The 18908-nt window shown below is 39.7% G+C and overlaps 2 protein-coding genes across 2 annotated transcripts in view; one reads left to right on the top strand and one right to left on the bottom strand.

Annotated features, from left to right (window-relative positions):
• The window catches only part of LOC122564320 (androgen-dependent TFPI-regulating protein-like), a 225223-nt gene extending 208120 nt beyond the window's left edge, over positions 1-17103 (top strand). Inside the window, exon 5 of the mRNA XM_087978660.1 lies at positions 16991-17103. Within this exon, the coding sequence (XP_087834786.1) occupies positions 16991-17057 (67 nt within the window). The 3' untranslated portion in view covers positions 17058-17103. The remainder of the gene's footprint in view (positions 1-16990) is intronic.
• tmem170b (transmembrane protein 170B) overlaps positions 8450-18908 on the bottom strand; it is a 76190-nt gene continuing 65731 nt past the window's right edge. The window contains exon 3 of the mRNA XM_043719032.2: positions 8450-16712. Within this exon, the coding sequence (XP_043574967.2) occupies positions 16582-16712 (131 nt within the window). The 3' untranslated portion in view covers positions 8450-16581. The remainder of the gene's footprint in view (positions 16713-18908) is intronic.

The raw sequence follows: 18908 nt of genomic DNA, 5'->3' as shown, positions 1-18908 counted from the left end.
TGCATCTCAGGCTGCTGTGGGAGCCGAGGCAGGATACTGGGGCTCTAACAGTTATGAAGTTGAAGGTGTGTACTGTACCTTTAAGAGAGAGTGCATGTTGTTCTAAACGGAGAGATTACAAGCTTGTATATATGACTAGATGGTAGTCATATACGCAGGCTTGGAAAATTGGAAACATGGAATACTTGGCTGTCAAAGGGATACCTGAGATTTGGTTGCTATTTTAACAAATTGAATTTAACCAGTTTAAATTATGCAGCAGGATACTAAAGCCCAACTGAGTTTGAATTTGTTGGTTTGCCAACATCAACCCAATGAGATGATGTGATGTTGAGGATATAAAAAGTACAAACATTTTGAAAATTGGAGAGACAGCAACTGCCATCGAGACAGAAATGCAGGGAGAGCTAATATCTTGCTCTCTGTGAAATTAGGAAACACTATATCAAAAAGACCTTTTCATGTAAAATATACTCACAGTAATGAGACAAACGACAACCCAGGGTGCTCTTCAACCGGAAGAAGAAAGACACAGAAGATGACAGTGGCTCTGTGGTTTTGAAATTAAGTTGATGAAATTTTAATAAGTGTCTTCCTGGAACAGTATATTGTTATAGAATTAGAGGCAGATAATAAGCAGTTAAGAGAAATGGGGGCTTAGAATTGTGAATAGTTGTTTAATGTTCACTCAGAGTTTAAAAAAATAAATTGAAGTTATTTTCTTAAAATAGTAGAATTTGGGAGTTCTCACTCATTTTAACAGATTATGAGGCAAGATGAACCTTCCTGTGTGTTCAGTTTAATAGAGGGGTTCACCTCTGTATCATAACACTGACACAAATTATTAATTCCTCGCAGGCCATGGTGAAGTAGTCTGGATGGTGAATGTTGTTCTACTTTTCAAGGAAGGTTTTTTAGATTAGATTAGATTACATTACAGCGTGGAAACAGACCCTTCGGCCCAACAAGTCCACACCGACCCGCCGAAGCGCAACCCACCTATACCCCTACATTTACCCCTTACCTAACACTATGGGCAATTTAGCATGGCCAATTCACCTGACCTGCACATCTTTGGACTGTGGGAGGAAACCGAAGCACCCGGAGGAAACCCATGCAGACACGGGGAGAATGTGCAAACTCCACACAGTCAGTCGCCTGAGGCGGGTATTGAACCCGGGTCTCAGGCGCTGTGAGGCAGCAGTGCTAACCACTGTGCCACCGTGCCGCCCCTAATGTGTGCTGTTAGAGGTGAATCAGGAAATTGCAGACCAGTGAGTTTCATATCAGTGGAAGGAAAACTATTAGAGAAAATTCTGAAGGAGAATTAGTATCCATGTGTATAGATTGATTACGGACAATCAGCATATGGCTTTGTCGGAGAGAGGTTATGCCTAACAAGTTTGTTAGAATTTTACAAAAATGCGAAGAAGCATGTGGATGAGGGAAGTTCAGTTGATGTAGTTTATATGGATCTTAACAAAGCTTTTGATAAGGTCCTATGGGGAGACTGATTGAAAAAGGTTAAAGCACATGAAATGGAGGGAAACTTGGTGAGGTGGATCAGAAACTGGCTTAGTAACAGGTCACAAAATGTAGTGGTCAAAGGCTATTCGAGTGACTGGAGGTCAGTGTCCAGCAGTATACCACAAGGATCAGTACTGGGACCCTTACCGTTTGTTATATACATAAATTATATAAATGAAAGTCTGGAGGTAATGTTAAACAAATTTGCAGAGAACAATAGTGAAGAAGATGCTTCTAGGAACTGAAAGACATACATGGGTTGATCAGATGGGCTGAACAGTGGCAGATAGTATTTAACCCTGACGAGTGCAAGGTGACTGGAAGACGACACAAGAGGAGTTTGTATTTAATGAATGGCATGGCACAGGGTAGCTCAGAGTAAAAGAGATCTTGGGGGGGTGGGGGGGGGGTAATCATTCACAGATCTCAAGTCAGAATACGAGGAGTAAGATAGTTAAGGCAGCGTATGGGCGTTTGTTTTCATTGGTTGTGGCATAGAGTAGAAGAGCAAGGCGGTAATGTTGGGAGTTGAATAGAGCATTGGTTAGGTCACAGCTGGAGTAATGTGTGCTGTTCTGGTCACCTTATTACAGGAAGGATGTAACAGCACTACAGGTGGTGCAGAGAAGATTCCCCAGGATGATGCTTGGGATGAGCAGCTGAGCTACAAGGAAAGACTAGATAGGCTTAGATTGTTTTCCTTAAAGCGGAGAAGGTTGAGATGTATAAAATATGCGGGGTATGGACAAGGCACATAGGAAGCAGCTGGTCCCCTTGGTTGAGGGTTCAATTACAAGAAAACAAAGTTTTAGGAGCTTCAGAGGGGATTGAAGAAAAATGTTTTTTTAACTCAGGTGGTGGGAATGTGAAATGCATTGCCTGAAAAGGTATTGGAGGCTGGAAAGCTTACAGCCTTTCAAAAACAAAAATTTGTATGAGCACTTGAATATCATTATATTCAAGGGGCAAATGCAGGAAATCGAGATTAGTACTAATAGGCTAAAGGGCCTTTTCTGCACTGCATGAATTTATACCCACGTACATTCAAATTAATGTTCACTTATTAGTAAACTTCTCTCTTTCCCCACCTACATTTGGGACTGAACCCACACCCTCCACCTCCATGGCTTTTGCTTCCCCCAACCCCCAATGCCTCATCTTCACCATGGACATCTAGTCCCTATACACCTTGAACCGCCATGACCAGGGCCTCCGAGCCCTCCATTTCTGCCTCTTCTGGCATGTCCACAAGTACCCTTCCACGGACACACATTCGTTTTGCTAAACTGGTCCTCACCCTCAATTTCTCCTTTTCCTCCATACCAAAGAGGTAGCATCCGCATGGGCCCTAGCTATGTCAGGTACATGGCACCATTAAGGGTGGCAGTGTGGCTCCGTGGTTAGCACTGTTGTGTCACAGCGCCAGGGACCCGGGTTTGATTCCCGCCTCAGGCGACTGTGTGGCGTTTGCACCTTCTCCCAGTATCTGCGTCGGTTTCCTCCCACAATCTAAAGATGTGCAGGTCAGGTGAATTGGCCATGCTAAATTGCCCATAGTGTTAGGTGCATTAGTCAGGGGTAAATATAGGGTCAAGAAACAGGTCTTTGGAGGGTTGGTGTGGACTTGTTGGGCCAAATAGTCTGTTTCCATACTGTAGGGAATCTAATCTAAACGTTTCCCTCTGTTACATTAATAACTGTATTGGCACGACCTCGTGCCCTCACGAGGAGATTGAACAGTTCATCAACTTTACCAACATATTCCACCCCAACCTTAAGTTCATCTGGACCATCTCAGACTCCTCCCTCCCCTTCATGGACCTCTCCATTCCCATCAACAGGGACTGATTCAACACATGTCTTCTACAAACCCATCGACTCCCACAGCTACCTGGACTACACCTCCTCCCACCCTCCCTCCTGTAAAAATGCTAATCACTTATTCCTAATGCCTCTGCCATATCCGCTCCCAGTTCCACCACAGAACACACCAGATGGCCTCATTTTTCAAAGACCGCAATTTCCCCTCCTACATGGTGGTTGATGCCCTCCAGTGCATCTCATCCACTTCCCACACTTCCACCCTCAAACCCCACCCCTCCGACCGCAACCAGGACAGAATCCCCAGTCCTCACATTCCACCCTAACCAACCTCTGGATACACCACATCATCGCCTGCCATTTCCACCACCTACAAATGGACCCTACTGCCAGAGATATATTTCCCTCCCCATCCCTATCTGCATTCCATAAAGACCATTCCCTCCATGACTCTCTTGTCAGACAGGTCCCCCACTAACCCATCCTCCCCTCACGGCACTTACCCCTGCCACAAGAATTGCAAAACCTGCATCCTCACCTCCATCCAAGGCACCAAAGGATTCTTCCACGCCCATCAGAGATTCACCTGCACTTTCACGTGTCATTTACTGTATCCATTGCTCCAATGTGGTCTCTACATTGGGGAGACAGGATGCCTACTTGCAGAACGGTTCAGAGAACATCTCTGGGACACCTGCATGAAACAACCCACCACCCTCTGGTTGAACACTGACTGACCCTCCCACTCCACCAAGGACATGCAGATGCTAGGCCTTCTCCATCACCACTTGACGCCTGGAGGAAGACAACCTCATCTTCTGCCTTGGGACCCTCCAACCACACGATTAATGTGGATTTCACCAGTTTCCTCATTCTCCCACCTCCTCCCCTGCCCCCCCCCAAACCTCATCTCAGATACAACCATCCAAATCGGCACCGCCCTCATGCCCTGTCCATCGTCCTTCCCACTCATCTGTTTCACCCTCCTCTCTGACCGATCACTTCTTCCCCATCTTCATCTACCTATCGCACACTCACTACCTTCCCCCCCAGTCTCATTTCCCCTCCCATGTATCTCTCAGCCCCCTTGGCTTACAAGCCTCATTGCTGATTAAGGGTTTTTGCCCGAAACATCAAATTCTCCTGCTTCTCGGATGCTGCCTGACCTGCTGAGCTTTTCCAGCACCACACTCGACTTCTCAGTTTCCCTCCTCAGTGCAACTTGGTTCTTGCTGAAATAAGAAGGGAATGAGCCTTTACCATGCAGGCAGTGAGCTCCAAATCACACCACCCTCAGAGTTCAAAACGTTTTTTCACTTTCCTTTTAAAATCTATGCCACATGGTCATTAATCCCTTCATCAAGGAGAAAGGTTTCTGTCTCCTCTACTTATGCACCTTAAATTTTATTAATCTCAAATCACGTTCACCACCTCAGTCTCCTCTGGTCCAAGGAAAACACCACAGAAACTATCTGATCTCTCTTCCTAATGGAAATATCTTGGACCATGCAACACCCCATTAAATCTCTTCGGCAATCACATCTTTTCTATAATTATTTTGGTCAAGCCTAAATAATGTCCAGAACTTATTGCAGCTGACCATGGACTGCCTTATTATCTGAAGAATCATGAATAATGCTGAACATTGTACAATGAACACCCCTACTTTTGACCTTTACATGCAGAGAAGGTCACTGATGAAACAACTGAAGATGGTTGGGCCTAGGACACTACCCTGAAGAACTCCTTCAGAAATATCCTTCTGTGGAGATATCTGACCTCCAAAACCACAACCATTTCCTATATTGTAGGTCTGACTCCAAGCAGCAGAGGTTTTATTCCCTAATTACCATGAATTCCAGTTTTGCTCGGGCTCCTTGATGCCACACCAGTTGGATTCAGCCTTGATGTCAAGGGCTGTCACTCCTACCTCATGTCTAGAATTCAGCTCTTTTGTCTATTTTTGAACCAAGGCTTAAAGAGGTCAGGAGCTGGGTGATACTGGTGGACTCAAACTGGGCTTCACTGAGCAGGTGTTGCTTGATAGCACTGTTGATAACACCTTCAATTTCTTTAGTTATGATCAAGAATAGACTGAAGGGGCAGTAAAAACCAGTTTGGATTGTTCTTGCTGTTTGTATTCAGGACACCTGGACAATTTCCACATCAGGTAGATGCCCTTAGTGTAACTGTACTGGAACAGATTGGCTAGAGTCATGGCAAGTTTTGGAGCACAAATCATCAAGTACTATTTCTAGAATGTTGTCAGTGCCCATAGCCTTTGTAGTATCCAGTGCCTCCAACAGCTTCTTGATATCCTGTGGAGTAAAATCAAATTGAGTGAAGACTGGCATCTGTAATGCTGGTGATGACTGGAGGAGGCCATGTTGGGATTTCAACTTAGATGGCCAGAACACACATTGAGCGTCTGGATTAATAATCTAGCAATAATTCCACTAGACCATCTCCTCCCCAGAAAGGAGGTAATGCAGACCTGATCTAAAGTAGTTTAAAATTTAGTTGCACGTGCATGCTCCCTTTAAATATTTCTCTGGGCTACGAATCCATATTACCCATCACAGAACAAGGCTAGCATATTTTACAGGCTGTTTCAAGTTAATGTGAACTTTGCTGCTGAATATTTGCACCAGTTCCTGTTCTTATTTCCTGCTGTTCTCTGTGGCATTGATGTGCTGATTGAAAAAGATAAAACTTCAACAATTTACAAAGCGATAATCAGCACTTTTCACGGCTAACTTTATCCATTCTGTTTCACTTCAAGTCAGTTGAAAGTTAAGGCAGGCCAAGTCAAAATAGTTCACTGCAAAACTTTATTCTCCAAGTAGTTATGTACAATACAGGGCTGTATCGTAAGTAGGGAAATAAAAATGGTTGCTTATAAAAGAAATTAAAAACTATAATATACATTATTTACAGCTTTGTAATTATCATACAGTAAGTGTAATCAAACCCAGTTGTAGAGTTCAATGCATCCAAAAATCATTGGGATGGGAGGAAAAAGGGGTGCTAGGCAAAACACTAAATGAATTTGCTACACATACATAACCATTGCTTGAAGCCAAAATTCTTTCATTGGCAAAATAAAAGTGCACTATTCCATTTTGTAATTTTATTCATTTCAACAAACAAGAGGAAACAGCAAGCTTGTTGACAAGTGCGTAGATGTTTGGAGTTGCTACAAGACAGTATATTTTTGAAGAAGATAACAAAATCGAAAAAAAATTAAAAGGTTTTGATTCAATACAGAGAGGAGGATGCTTTGTTTCACCCATTAAATCAGGTTGAATAATAGAATTTTCTCCACTGCAGCAGTCTACTACAGTAGGCCAGAGTGTTGCAAACAAACACGTTAATACAATATTGTTTGCAAAAGAACTGAAACACAACATTCAATTAAGTCTAATTTTGCTCCAATTAATACATCGTCCATCTGCAAAAAAAAAAGTTACCAAGTCTTTCTATTCAGTTAAGATACTAGAAAACACAATACTTTGAGAAATCTTCCCTTCCATCATTTACAGTAAGCCATACACAATACATATTACATCCAAATATTCCTTAGTGTTCAACAAATCCCACATTTTTGGTCTCACCATTGACTAGTTGGAGGCCAGATTCAATTAATAATACATGAGTTTTTTTAGAATTGAAGTTCTATCCAGTTCTGGACATGGTGGTTGCATTATTAAAATGCCCCCTGCTAAACTGTAATACTTCTGTAAACAAATGCCTTTTGAAATATTTGAGACAAATAACACACAGTTACTAACAACATGATTTGGCTCTCAAGTGTGAGCTCAAACACTCAGCACATGGAGGGAAAGATGGCCGTCCTTGCAAGAGAACCGGGTTAATGGTTGCACCTTCGATCCTCTGGCAAAGTCTCTCAATTAGTCATTCTTTCTTTGTGACTGACCTTTACAGGAATGGCCAAGTACAGTTTCATTAATGGTCACCTAACTCAGGGAATGCAAGGAAACAAGTTACTACAAATTGGATTCTTCCAAACACCTTGCTTGTTTGGTTACAGCCACTTGCACTGCAGAAGAGGCAAGGAGTATCTAAGAGATAAAGTAGCACAGAAGTCTTTGCAATCAAGGAGCAGCCTCCAGTGCTGTCCCCACTACCCAAGATATGAAACAGAGGATTGTTTTGATTATTATTATGGCACTGAGGAGTTGAGGTGCCCCTTTCTTCAAAAGAAAAAACCCAGAATTTTGTGATAAAAGAAGAATCAAGCTGCATTGTTGCTCCTCAAAAAAGAGGCCACGTACAACTCATTACAACTTAATGCTGAAAATTTTGCAAAGGTCACAATTACTGCACAATTTCTGAAATTGATCATTTTCACATGTTAGGAAAAGGAGACCTGCACTGTATATTTAACAAAAGTGCTATCAACCTGAATGCATTAAAACCATTCTCACCCTGGCTCCTCACCACTGAACTGACCAATGGCTCAGAAGGACTGAACAGCTGGAATGGCCTTCCCAATTCCTGCGTAAAAGAGGAAGAAAAGCACCTGAGACAAAGCTTTTGATCATACGCTTTTTTAGAATTGAATTGTCAGATATCAAAGCTTGCAGATGATAGAAACTTAGGAGATCCAGTTGGTCAAATGCTTAAAAAAAAATGTTGCTTAACTGAAGGTAAAACTATGATAGACAAGAGGGAGTTCATCCATTTTCAGGAATTGCAAGGTTTGTAGCTCAGGTGGAGGTTTAGGGTGTAGGTTTGCTCACTGAGCTGTAGGTTTGATAGCCAGACATTTCATTACCTGGCTAGGTAACATCATCAGTGGTGACCTCCAAGTGAAGCGAAGCTGTTGTCTCCTGCATTCTGTTTACATGTTTGTCCTGGATGGGGTTCCTGGGGTTTGTGGTGATGTCATTTCCTGTTCGTTTTCTGAGGGGTTGATAGATGGTATCTAGATCGGTGTGTTTGTTTATGGCGTTGTGGTTGGAGTACCAGGCCTCTAGGAATTCTCCGGCATGTCTTTGCTTAGCCTGTCCCAGTCGAAATGGTGGTTTTTTTCATCCATGTGTAGGACTACGAGGGAGAGAGGGTGGTGTCTTTTTGTGGCTAGCTGGTGTTCGTGTATCTTGGTGGCTAACTTTCTTCCTGTTTGTCCTACGTGGTGTTTGTGGCAGTCCTTGCATGGAACTTTGTAGATGACGTTGGTTTTGTCCATGGGTTATACTGGGTCTTTCAAGTTTGTTAGTTTTTGTTTGAGAGTGTTGGTGGGTTTGTGTGCTACTAGGATTCCGAGGGGTCTTGGTAGTCTGGCTGTCATTTCTGAAACTTCTTTGATGTATGGTAAGGTGGTTAGGGTTTCTGGCTGTGTTTGGTCTGCTCGTCGTGGCTTGTTCTTGAGGAATCTGTGCACTGTATTTTGAGTATCCATTCTTCTTGAATATGTTGTATATATGGTTGTCCTCTGTTTTCCGAAGTTCGCCTGTGCTGCAGTGTGTGGTGGCTCGTTGGAATAGGTGTTCCGACAAACAGGAAGAAAGTTAGCCACCAGGATACACTAACACCAGCTAGCCACAAAAAGACACGATCCTCTCTCCTCATAGTCCTACACATGGATTAAAAAAACCACCAATTCGACTGGGACAACACATCTATCCTGGGACAGGCTAAGCAAAGACATGCCAGAGAATTCCTAGAGGCCTGGCACTCCAACCACAACGCCATAAACAAACACACCGATCTAGATACCATCTATCAACCCCACAGAATACGAACAGGAAATGACATCACCACAAACCCCAGGAACCCCATCCAGGACAAACATATAAATAGAATGCAGGAGACAACAGCTTTGCTTCACTTGGAGGTCGCCACTGATGATGTTACCTAGCCAGGTAATGAAACGTCTGGATATCAAACCTACAGCTCAGCAAGCAAACCTACACCCTACATTTTCAGGAATAGACAGCAAAATGGAATATTCTTTTAATTGTGTAAAGTGAGGAATTATATTTGACCAAAAGAGGTGCCAATATACACCGTCACAGCAAAAATAATCAAAAGTTTTGAAGGGCAATTAAAGAAACCTAGGAATAACTGCAGGAGTTTCTTAGGTCCAACCATCTTTAGCTGATTCAATGACTTCCCTCTAACAAATGTTCAGAATGTTCTGATGATCACACATTGTTCAGTACCATTTGCAATTCCTCAGACACTAATACGTGCGCATATACAACAAGACCTGGAGAAAATTGAGGCTTATGCTGATAATAGGTAGTGAGTAAATGTGCAAAGCCATCAGGCAATGATTATCACTACCTGAGAAAAGCTAACCATCTCCTTTAAACTTCAAAGCATTATCATCATTGACCCCTCGATTACCAAGAGATGAGATTGCCACTAAGCAGAAATTTAACTGAAATAACCACAAATATTGTGGTTACAAAAACAAATCATAGGCTAGGAATCCTGTAGCAATAAACTCGCCTGCTGAATTTCCAAAGTCTGTCAACCATCTACAAATATACTTTCCTTGTCAGGATAGACGTAACTTTAATAATACTAGAGATGTTCAAACCTATCCCAAACTAATCCACCCACTTGATCAGCACCTTCCCCACCACCTTAAACATTTGTGCTCTCCGCCACGAGCATCAAGTGACAGCAGTGTGCATCATCAGAAAGATGTACTACAACAAACAAAACAAAGTCATAGCTCTTTCAACAGCAGTTAAAACTTGACCTCATCACGAAGAAGAGCAAGGAAGTGTGGAAATGTTAGCACCCAGATGATCCACTCCAAGCTACACATCATCCCAACTTGAACCACATTGTATTCCTTCACCGTTGAGACAGATGCTGGGCTATTAGAGAGATGGGCAGAAATACTGACCTCACCTGCAACGTGGACATCGCAAGAGCAATTTTGGTTCAATTAAACATATTATATGCATGAATTACCAGAAACAAAAATAGCTGAATTTCAAAGTGGAGAATTTATTCTTCAGTTGTACAAAAAAAAACTTAAATCAGATCTCATCTGAACTATAATGAGCAATGAGTTATAAAGATTTATTGCTGTAGTCGTGGGCACATAATGTTGTACTTTAAGAAAAAAGTGGCTCATCAGAATAGACATTTTTGGATTTTGTTTTTACAATGCATTAAAAATATTGCTCAGTTTCAATACAACTGACACGGTTTGTCTGTACAGTTGACTTTAAAACATTATAGCAGGTTGCTTTCTATTGCAAGAAATGTTTGTATACATTTAACAAGCTCATCAGCTGCAGGGCCGTGCTTGAAGTTGCAGCTGGTTTAAAAAAAAAGTTTCCTGGGAATTTTTTCACACTGGATTTTGTTTGAATGATTTGGAATAAGAAAAGTTTGGCTGAAAGAGATTCCAGCATGTTGACAAAAATATTATATAATTGCATGAAATTACAAGCATATACTGTCGAGAAAATCCTGCCAGTCACTGAGCTTTTAGTTTTAGTCGGTTAAACTGTGCTAAATATCCATTTTTAAAGTTCTAAACTCTCAGTGTTGGCTGAAGGAAACAAAAGGCAATGTCTTGGAAGTAAACCCATTTAATTAATTGTAGAACAGGAATGCCTAAAACATTAAAAACAACTAAACAATTTTCAGGAAGGGGGAAAATGCAGTGCATTAAGTGACAATTTTTAGTTGAATACATTTTAAACAATGCATTTAAGAGTTCATTCCACATGCCACTAATCTTAATCTTGGATGTAGGTTTGCTTGCTGAGCTGAAAGGTTCATTTTCAGACGTTTCATCACCATACTAGGTAACATCTTCAATGAGCCTCTGGACAAAGCAAAACTGGTGTTTCCTGCTTTCTATTTATATGTTTGGGTTTCCTTGGGTTGGCGATTTCATTTCCTGGTCTTTTTCTCAGAGGGTGGTAAATGGGATCCAAGTCAATGTGTTTGTTGATAGATTTCCTGTTGGAATGCCATGCTTCTAGGAATTCTCATGCATGTCTTTGTTTGGCTTGTCCTCGGATGGATGTGTTGTCCCAGTCGAAGGGGTGTCCTTCCTTATCTGAATGGGAGGATACTAGTGAGGGGGTAATGTCATTTTGTGGCTGGTTGGTGTTCATGTATCCTGGTGGCCTGTTTGTCCAATGTAGCATTTGTTACAGTCCTTGCAAGGTATTTTGCAAATGACATTAGTTTTCCTTGTTGTCTGAATAAGGTCTTTCAAGTTCATTAGCTGCTGTTTTAATGTGTTGGTGGGTTTGTGGGCTACCATGATGCCAAGGGGTCTAAAAATGAACCTTCGAGCTCAGCGAGCAAGGCTACATCCAGAACCTTAACCTGAGCTACAAAATCTTCTCAAAACTTGCTAATCTTAACCTTACCACAGTTGTCTGAAATTTTGTTTTAGATAGCTAAAGATAATAACGAGGTAGCCAAAATAATGTATTTAACCATAAAATGTTTAACTAAAAGAAAGAATAATTGTGCTCTAGAACAACAGAAATGCACAAGTTTTGTTGTCTAGAAGGAGGTGATTGCATCAGAAATGTTCCTCTTTACCAGGGCCAAGCATTCCTTTCAGCCCTGTTAAGGAGCTATCGTCCAGTTTAAGCACTGTGCTTCTTCTTTGGAGAAATCAGCAGAACTCGTGATTTAAACAATTTTACAGCACCTGCTCTTTTTAAAAAAAAATGAAATAATTCAGCACTTTCACACAAAAAGAGTTACCAATTTCTTGACTGAAAATTAGAGCCTGTGCAAAACCTCAATTCTCTTTTTTGTCACCAATATATCAGATACGGGGTAAAAAAAAAACAAACAAACAAACAAACAAACAAACAATCAAGTAAACTTTACTGACCAACAAGTGTTCCCAGACCCAAAGAAACAACAAACATTTTAGACTAGATTTTCCAAATCTAAAACTGACTGTATAAATCCATTTAAAATGAATGACATTCTGTAAGAGGAAAAAAAAAATCTAGGCCTTTTACAGCAGTATATTATTTTCAGTGTCAAGTATGGCACAGGTCAAATACACATCTGCATCCACACTACCATCAATAGAAATCCAAAAAAAGTCAAGCTGATCTAAATTTTAATGTTATAGTATCTTAAAAGTGGAGTCTTTTCAGACTAATGCCAATTATGAGGACATTAAGGAAATCAAATCAGCAAGATCCAAATAAATATCACTCAAAATCATTTTACTCAAGCAATTTAAATATAGAGATGGAAGTCTAGGCCATCATGTTTAAGCAGACTTGACAACACTAATTTGCATATCTCCCAACCTTTACACCAAACAATAATAAAGTACTTGAAATAGGTTTTACTGCCTTCTCTGTACCAAATAGTGGAATTCTCTACAGTTTGAAATTCAGACAAAGTTGAACCAATACACAGCCCTCCTTGGATTAGACTCACATGGCACAATGTTCTTACAGACCGAGATACCATAGTGGCTTTAGGTTATCATTAAGACAAGTACAGTTATGGGTTTCTGGTCACCAGTTTTCCAAACTGTGCAGATGATAATGGGGAAAAAAAAAGTGCCCAGTGCTCAAGAACAGTAAATCCCACTGATACAATTTTATAACTTCCAGTTTGCATGTGAATTCACATTTTAACCTAGAATACTGTGTTTGACAGAGACAGTTCTCATTTTTAAAATAGTTTGAGATATACAAAAGACAGCTTAGACAGCTAATTTGACTGAACTCAGCCTTTTCCAACCAAGTTTGTAATGGATAACTGATAAGACTTGAAACACACCAGGAGCATTCAACATGCTCTTGGTATTGGTAACAAGAATAAAGACCAGGTGGAGATGAAATTTAAGGCTGTAGCAGGCAGGTGATTTATTGTAGATTCAAAATAAAGAACCAGTAAGTTTACTGGACTAGCACTGCATCTTGCTATCTAGCAATTAAAGAGCACAGTGCTGGAAAAAGTTTTTAAAATCCTGGCATTTACTTAGAACTACAATAATAAATACTGATCTTTAAATGAAGTATAAAAATATAGGTTAGATTTTTCTTCAGAGAGATTTAGCTATTGGATCAATAAAAAGGTAAAGTATTCATAAGAAAGTTTATAGTGGAGATGTTAATGCAGAGTCTGAGGCATTGACATTGACCAGCAGAACTTCACTCCAGAATGTTAACATACACAATTGGGGTATTCCTAACATAGGCAGAAAAATAACGTCATGCATGAGTCAAAAGGAACATAAGATAAATGCTAAATAACCCAGCTGTTAGAGTATACCATATTTGTCAACCCATAAACTAACATTCTTTCGTTGTATTCATTAATCATTCAAATAGTTCTGAAAAGAAATGTCAAAGATTAAATTCTTATCAGTTTTGGCTCATTTTTAAAAAAAAAAATTCATTCATTCATTGGTTGTTGGGGTCACTGGCCAAAAGGCAGTTACCAGTCATCCACATTGCCCAGATCATGAAATGCTGGGTTTCTTTCTCGAAAAGGACATTAGTGAATTAGATGAGTTTTCCTGACAATTGACAGTGCGTTCTTAGTCATCATTAGGCTTTTAATTCCAGATATGTATTAAATTGAAATTCCACCATCAGTACCACCACCAAGGCTATCATTAAAGCCTTTATACTGTAAGCAGGTAACCAGAACAAAAACTATATTGATGGTAGTGACTTGGAAGTAGGGACAATTCTACGTGGATCTGAAGGGCTCATTTTATCTAATGATTTAACAGCTGTAGCAGAAGGTTAGGAGCACACATGGAATTTCACAGGCTTAAATACTTTCCAATCTGTCTGCAGCTTTTGGCAAACTGTAGATCTTCATTCCTCATAGAATGAGTCAAATAGAACATGTATGATGAGATGGAACTTTCTGAAACATGATTGTATAGATCAAAATTATGGACATCAACTGGATAGATTTAGGGTGTATTTTGCAATCAGGCAATGATTCTTTTATCCATCCCAGTCCTTTCTCCTGAAAACATACTTCTAAACTTGCATAGTTTACTAAAACGAACCATTTAAGGAAATGGCCGTTGACAGATTTAAACAAATACCCTCTGGCTTTCAGATATTCCTTGGTTTTTCAGTCCTCTACTCATATTTTGCTTATAGTTTGCCATCGAGAGTAAAACGAAGGGAACTTTTGTTTACTAAGTTGATCCAAAGGAGACAGCTACAAAATGTTCCAGGTTAACATAGCACTTGCATTACACTCCACCCATGTATATTCAAAAATTATGTTTTTGATGTTACACCAACAGTTGAAAGCTATAATATTTTTAAAAAGGCAAACTATTCTTTGTGATTGCATCCCTCAGAATGGTATATGGAGGATGGCTTGCAGAAAAAAAATAAAGTTTCATTTTTTGATAAACTAGAATAGTTTATACAGCAGATATATGTGAACATAGTCTGCAGTGTCTGTGGGAGTTAAACAAGATTTAAAAGGGATAGTTACCAGATTATCACAAGTCATCGGATAAATTTTAAACTTGTCCATTGAATGCATTTCTTCAAATCGTGATAGACATTGAGCCCTTTCGGAGGCCTTTAGAAATTTGTACTGTGTATATTAGGGACACATGATTTTTAAAAAAATATTAAAATGAACCAAGCCTGAAGTCTTGATGTCCATGGAGTATATTTAGTTCATAAAGCAAAATTAAAAATAAGTCTGGAGCCAAACTTGGATCTTAATCTTTCCAGAACCATTGCCTCCAGCAATGTAAATGTTTACGTTTCAAAATGATTCACAAAAAAGAAATTTACTCAATTTAAACAAAAAGAGTGACAAATTAGCAGCAGAATGGGCAACACCCCAACACCTGGTTTACAAATCTTTGGTTACAGTCCCAGTTTCAATGTTACAAATAAATCAAAACGTTCAATGCATTCAATATACGGTAATGCCCATCTCTCATACCATCAAACATAACATTTTAATCAGCTCTAAAGCTACCTCTATAACAGCAGTGTCTGAGCATTTTCAGCCACATAATTTACTACAGTAATGTAAATCCAAAAGAATGTGCACAACAGACATGCTTCAAGTATACCATGGTGTTCAACATCAAGGTTTGCAACTTCCACTTTATAATCAAGCGCGAGTATTCCCAGCTGTAACAGGTGAGAGGAGTTAGAGGAGCATGCAAATCAAAATTTGAATGGGAGTTTGTTGGGAAGGCAAGCCGTGTAAACTACTGCACAGCAACTCAGACCTGCCTAGAAAACTGACCCTGTAAACCACTGTGCATCCATTTGAACCACACAAAAAAAACTCCACGCAGCATAGTTGGGTGAAAGAAGTGGAAATGATAGATATGTATGAATTTCACAGGATTACTCAGAAATACTCAACCATAATTTTCCTGTGCATATTAAGAAGTGTAAACTGAGTGAACAATGGTTCATTATTTTTTTGCTGCTGGCATGCACACTGCTAAAAGCTAGCTTGTGCACAATCATATTGGCTAAAAAGGTGACATGCACAAGCAGCAATACTAAGTTTCAGTCGAGTGAATAGTTTACTGGTATTATGATTACTTTCCAAAAAATTAATAGTTGAATAGTCTGCACTGTTTGAGGAAGCCGCAGTGATGAACAAAAGCAAGATTGGTCATTACAAAAAGTTAAAATGGCAATGCGCTAATGCTCATCACTAATGGCGGTATTTAAACCTCGTCATCTGTTAGGGCTTTTCTATCATTACAACACAAATACAAACACAATATCCTCAGGTTTGTGGGAGAAAAGGATGAACAAGAAACACCATGTCTAATTCTTATAATAATCTTACTTATGTACAGTAGTAAACATCTCCCCAGAGCCCACTTTTTACCTGGATATCATAGTTCACATTTTCAAATTAATGTTTAAAAACTTCCAAGTTTGGCACATGTAATACTGACACTCTCCCTGCAGTTTATATTGGAGTGCATTTACAGTTGTGTGCATCTGCCACCATTAACAATTAATGGTAACTGTAGAAAATGTTTTGCTTGTGAGCCTTCACTGATCCCATAATCATCTTCATGCCCTCCTTTCTGGGAAAAAAAGCACGTGTGGCGCCATACTAGAGATCCAAACAGCCTTCCCCTACTGGCCTGGAGATCACATACAACTTCATGACCTTACAGGTTGGCATTCAATTCTGTAAGCTGGTTTTTCCTCAAACATTCCCCACATGGAGAGCTCCAACAGTACTGCTTAGCTTAAATGAAATCTGCCCTCATAGTGTGGCTAGAATCCTCGAGAATGAGATGACAACTGTGAGAACTGTCTGTCCAGCACCAAATACCAGAGCCTCAAGCGGAGCCATCGTTTTGCCTGCTACCCTGTATACACCAGCCACTGCTGCACCTAAACAAAATTAAAAAAAGAACAATTACTTCACAAGAAGCAAATCATTAACATTTAAAAAAATGAATAGATAATGGTGAGCTAAACAAAGCATTTCTGGTAACAGAAAACGAGTATCTGTAAGAATAAAACCAGGATTTGCCATCAATATGACCAACAGTCTGGACTTAAATAGGATACAACACCAGGACCAGGTGTGATGGATCCAACATGAAAAGGTTAAAGATGGAAATCGTAGAAGCACTAGCTAAAATCTTCTAATTTTCTTTTTTGAACAGGGATGTCACCGGAGGATTGGAGATCTCAAAAGGACTTACAAAGAAAATCTCCACAATTGAAGACTAAAGCTCTCGAAGCTGTTTCCCCCCCAGTGAGTGTCACTTTGGACAGATATAAATTAAGAAACAAGAGCACAGATTTGGTAAAGGCATTAAATAAAACAAAGTATTAGAAAAACTCAGCAAATCTGGCAAGTTCTTGGTAGAAAGCAACATAATTTAATATTGAATTCAATGACTCCTCAACACCTTACAAAACACTAAGAGGTAAAATAGAAAACAATGAAGATGAATAAACTGAAAAGAAAAAAAAGTGTGAAATAGAAATCCTGTCAGAGAGAAGAGCAGAACCTCTTCAATGGATATACCTGCAAAAGAAGTGGCAGTGAATTAAATACTCAAAAACAAAATAGCAGATGCTAGCTTTAATGAAACAAAAAGTATTGGAGAACCTCAGTATCTGTGGAGAGAGAGAGAAAAAAACAGTTTTCATTGAATCCATTGATTATTCAACACTTCAAATACCAGGAGGGTAATAGAAATAAGAACTCTTGAAAAAGGAAAATTGCATTTAATTAACTTCATTAACTCTCAGATGAATTAGCAGAGATGGTAGTTGAGGGTAAAAATATATTGAAGTGATGTTTATGAACTTCCAAAAGGCATTGGTTAAGTGCTATACAGGAGCACTCCCAGTAACTTTCTAGTTTTTAAGTGACAAAATAAAGCACCAAATAGAAAAATATGGATCAAAGATGATCAACTTGGATTGGTTTAGAAAAGAATCTATTTGACTTAAAACTGATTCTTTAAAAAATTGCTTACACGTGGAATTGAGGACAGTAACCTGTTGATACAATATATTTGGAGTTTAGCACATTTTTGACAAAAACAGACCGGCCAGAAAAGCAAAAGCTCATGGGAAGTCAGAAACTTGCATAAATAATTGGCTCAGTGCAGGAAGCAAAAAGGATAATAATCAAACGAGTCCTTTGGGACAGACATGTTGTTACTGGTACAATTCCACTGTGCTCAGGATCAAGCCCTCATGACAATGAACAGAGAAATCAGTGTGCAGGCCCACAGATCCCCGAAAGCAGCACAATAGGCACAGAAGATTTTTCTAAAAAAAAATCATTCATAGGTGAATTAACTGGGCCAAAGAGCAATTAAGAGCCAAGTCTGGAGTCACACGTAGGCCAGAGCAGATATCCTTCCCTGAAGGACATTAATTAACTAGATGTGCTTTTACAACAACTGACAGTTGTTTCATGGTTTTCATTAGATTCTTAATGGCAGATTTTCTTTTAAAATTGGATTCAAATTCCATGATACTTTGACAGGATTTAAACCCAGGTCCCCAAAGGATTACCTGGGTCTCTGGATGAATATAGTCAATAAAATGCAAGAGCAGGGAGCATACATTAAAACTACATAAAAACGGTGCTCCTCCTGCTAAATTTATTTCAACAGAGAGTTGGTGCCATCAACGCAAACTGGTGCCCATTATTGCCATCTCTTCCTTACCCTTCTATTCTCAGCTTCTCTCACCTCTCTAATCTCCATTCCCCTTGCCATCCCACTTCCCATTTGTAGCTCTGCTTATCCCATGGTAGACAGCACATGCATTTGAATTTCTATGTTATCATTTCACTAATTTTATTTCTTGTTCCTATTGATCCAATAAAAATCTGATTACAAAAGCATATTTGTTGATTCAAAAATATTGCCTTTCAATGGCAGGTTCTCATCTGCAATGGAACATGTATGATTACCAGCATTTTCGTAAAAAACAGCGTATGGTTTTAGTTACTGCAATAAGGGTATCCATCTCAACTCCTTTAGCAATCTAGGATGCAAGCCAGAGTAGATGACTTAGTTAAAGCACAGTTAATCCTACCTGTCAATTTTCACCCAA

This window comes from Chiloscyllium plagiosum, unplaced genomic scaffold (assembly GCF_037043375.1).
Source record: "Chiloscyllium plagiosum isolate Xiang-an unplaced genomic scaffold, Cpla_swu_hap1 HiC_scaffold_34, whole genome shotgun sequence".
NCBI lineage: Eukaryota > Metazoa > Chordata > Chondrichthyes > Orectolobiformes > Hemiscylliidae > Chiloscyllium > Chiloscyllium plagiosum.
Note: the sequence above shows the minus strand (reverse complement) of the source record. Positions and strands in the feature narration are given on the sequence as shown.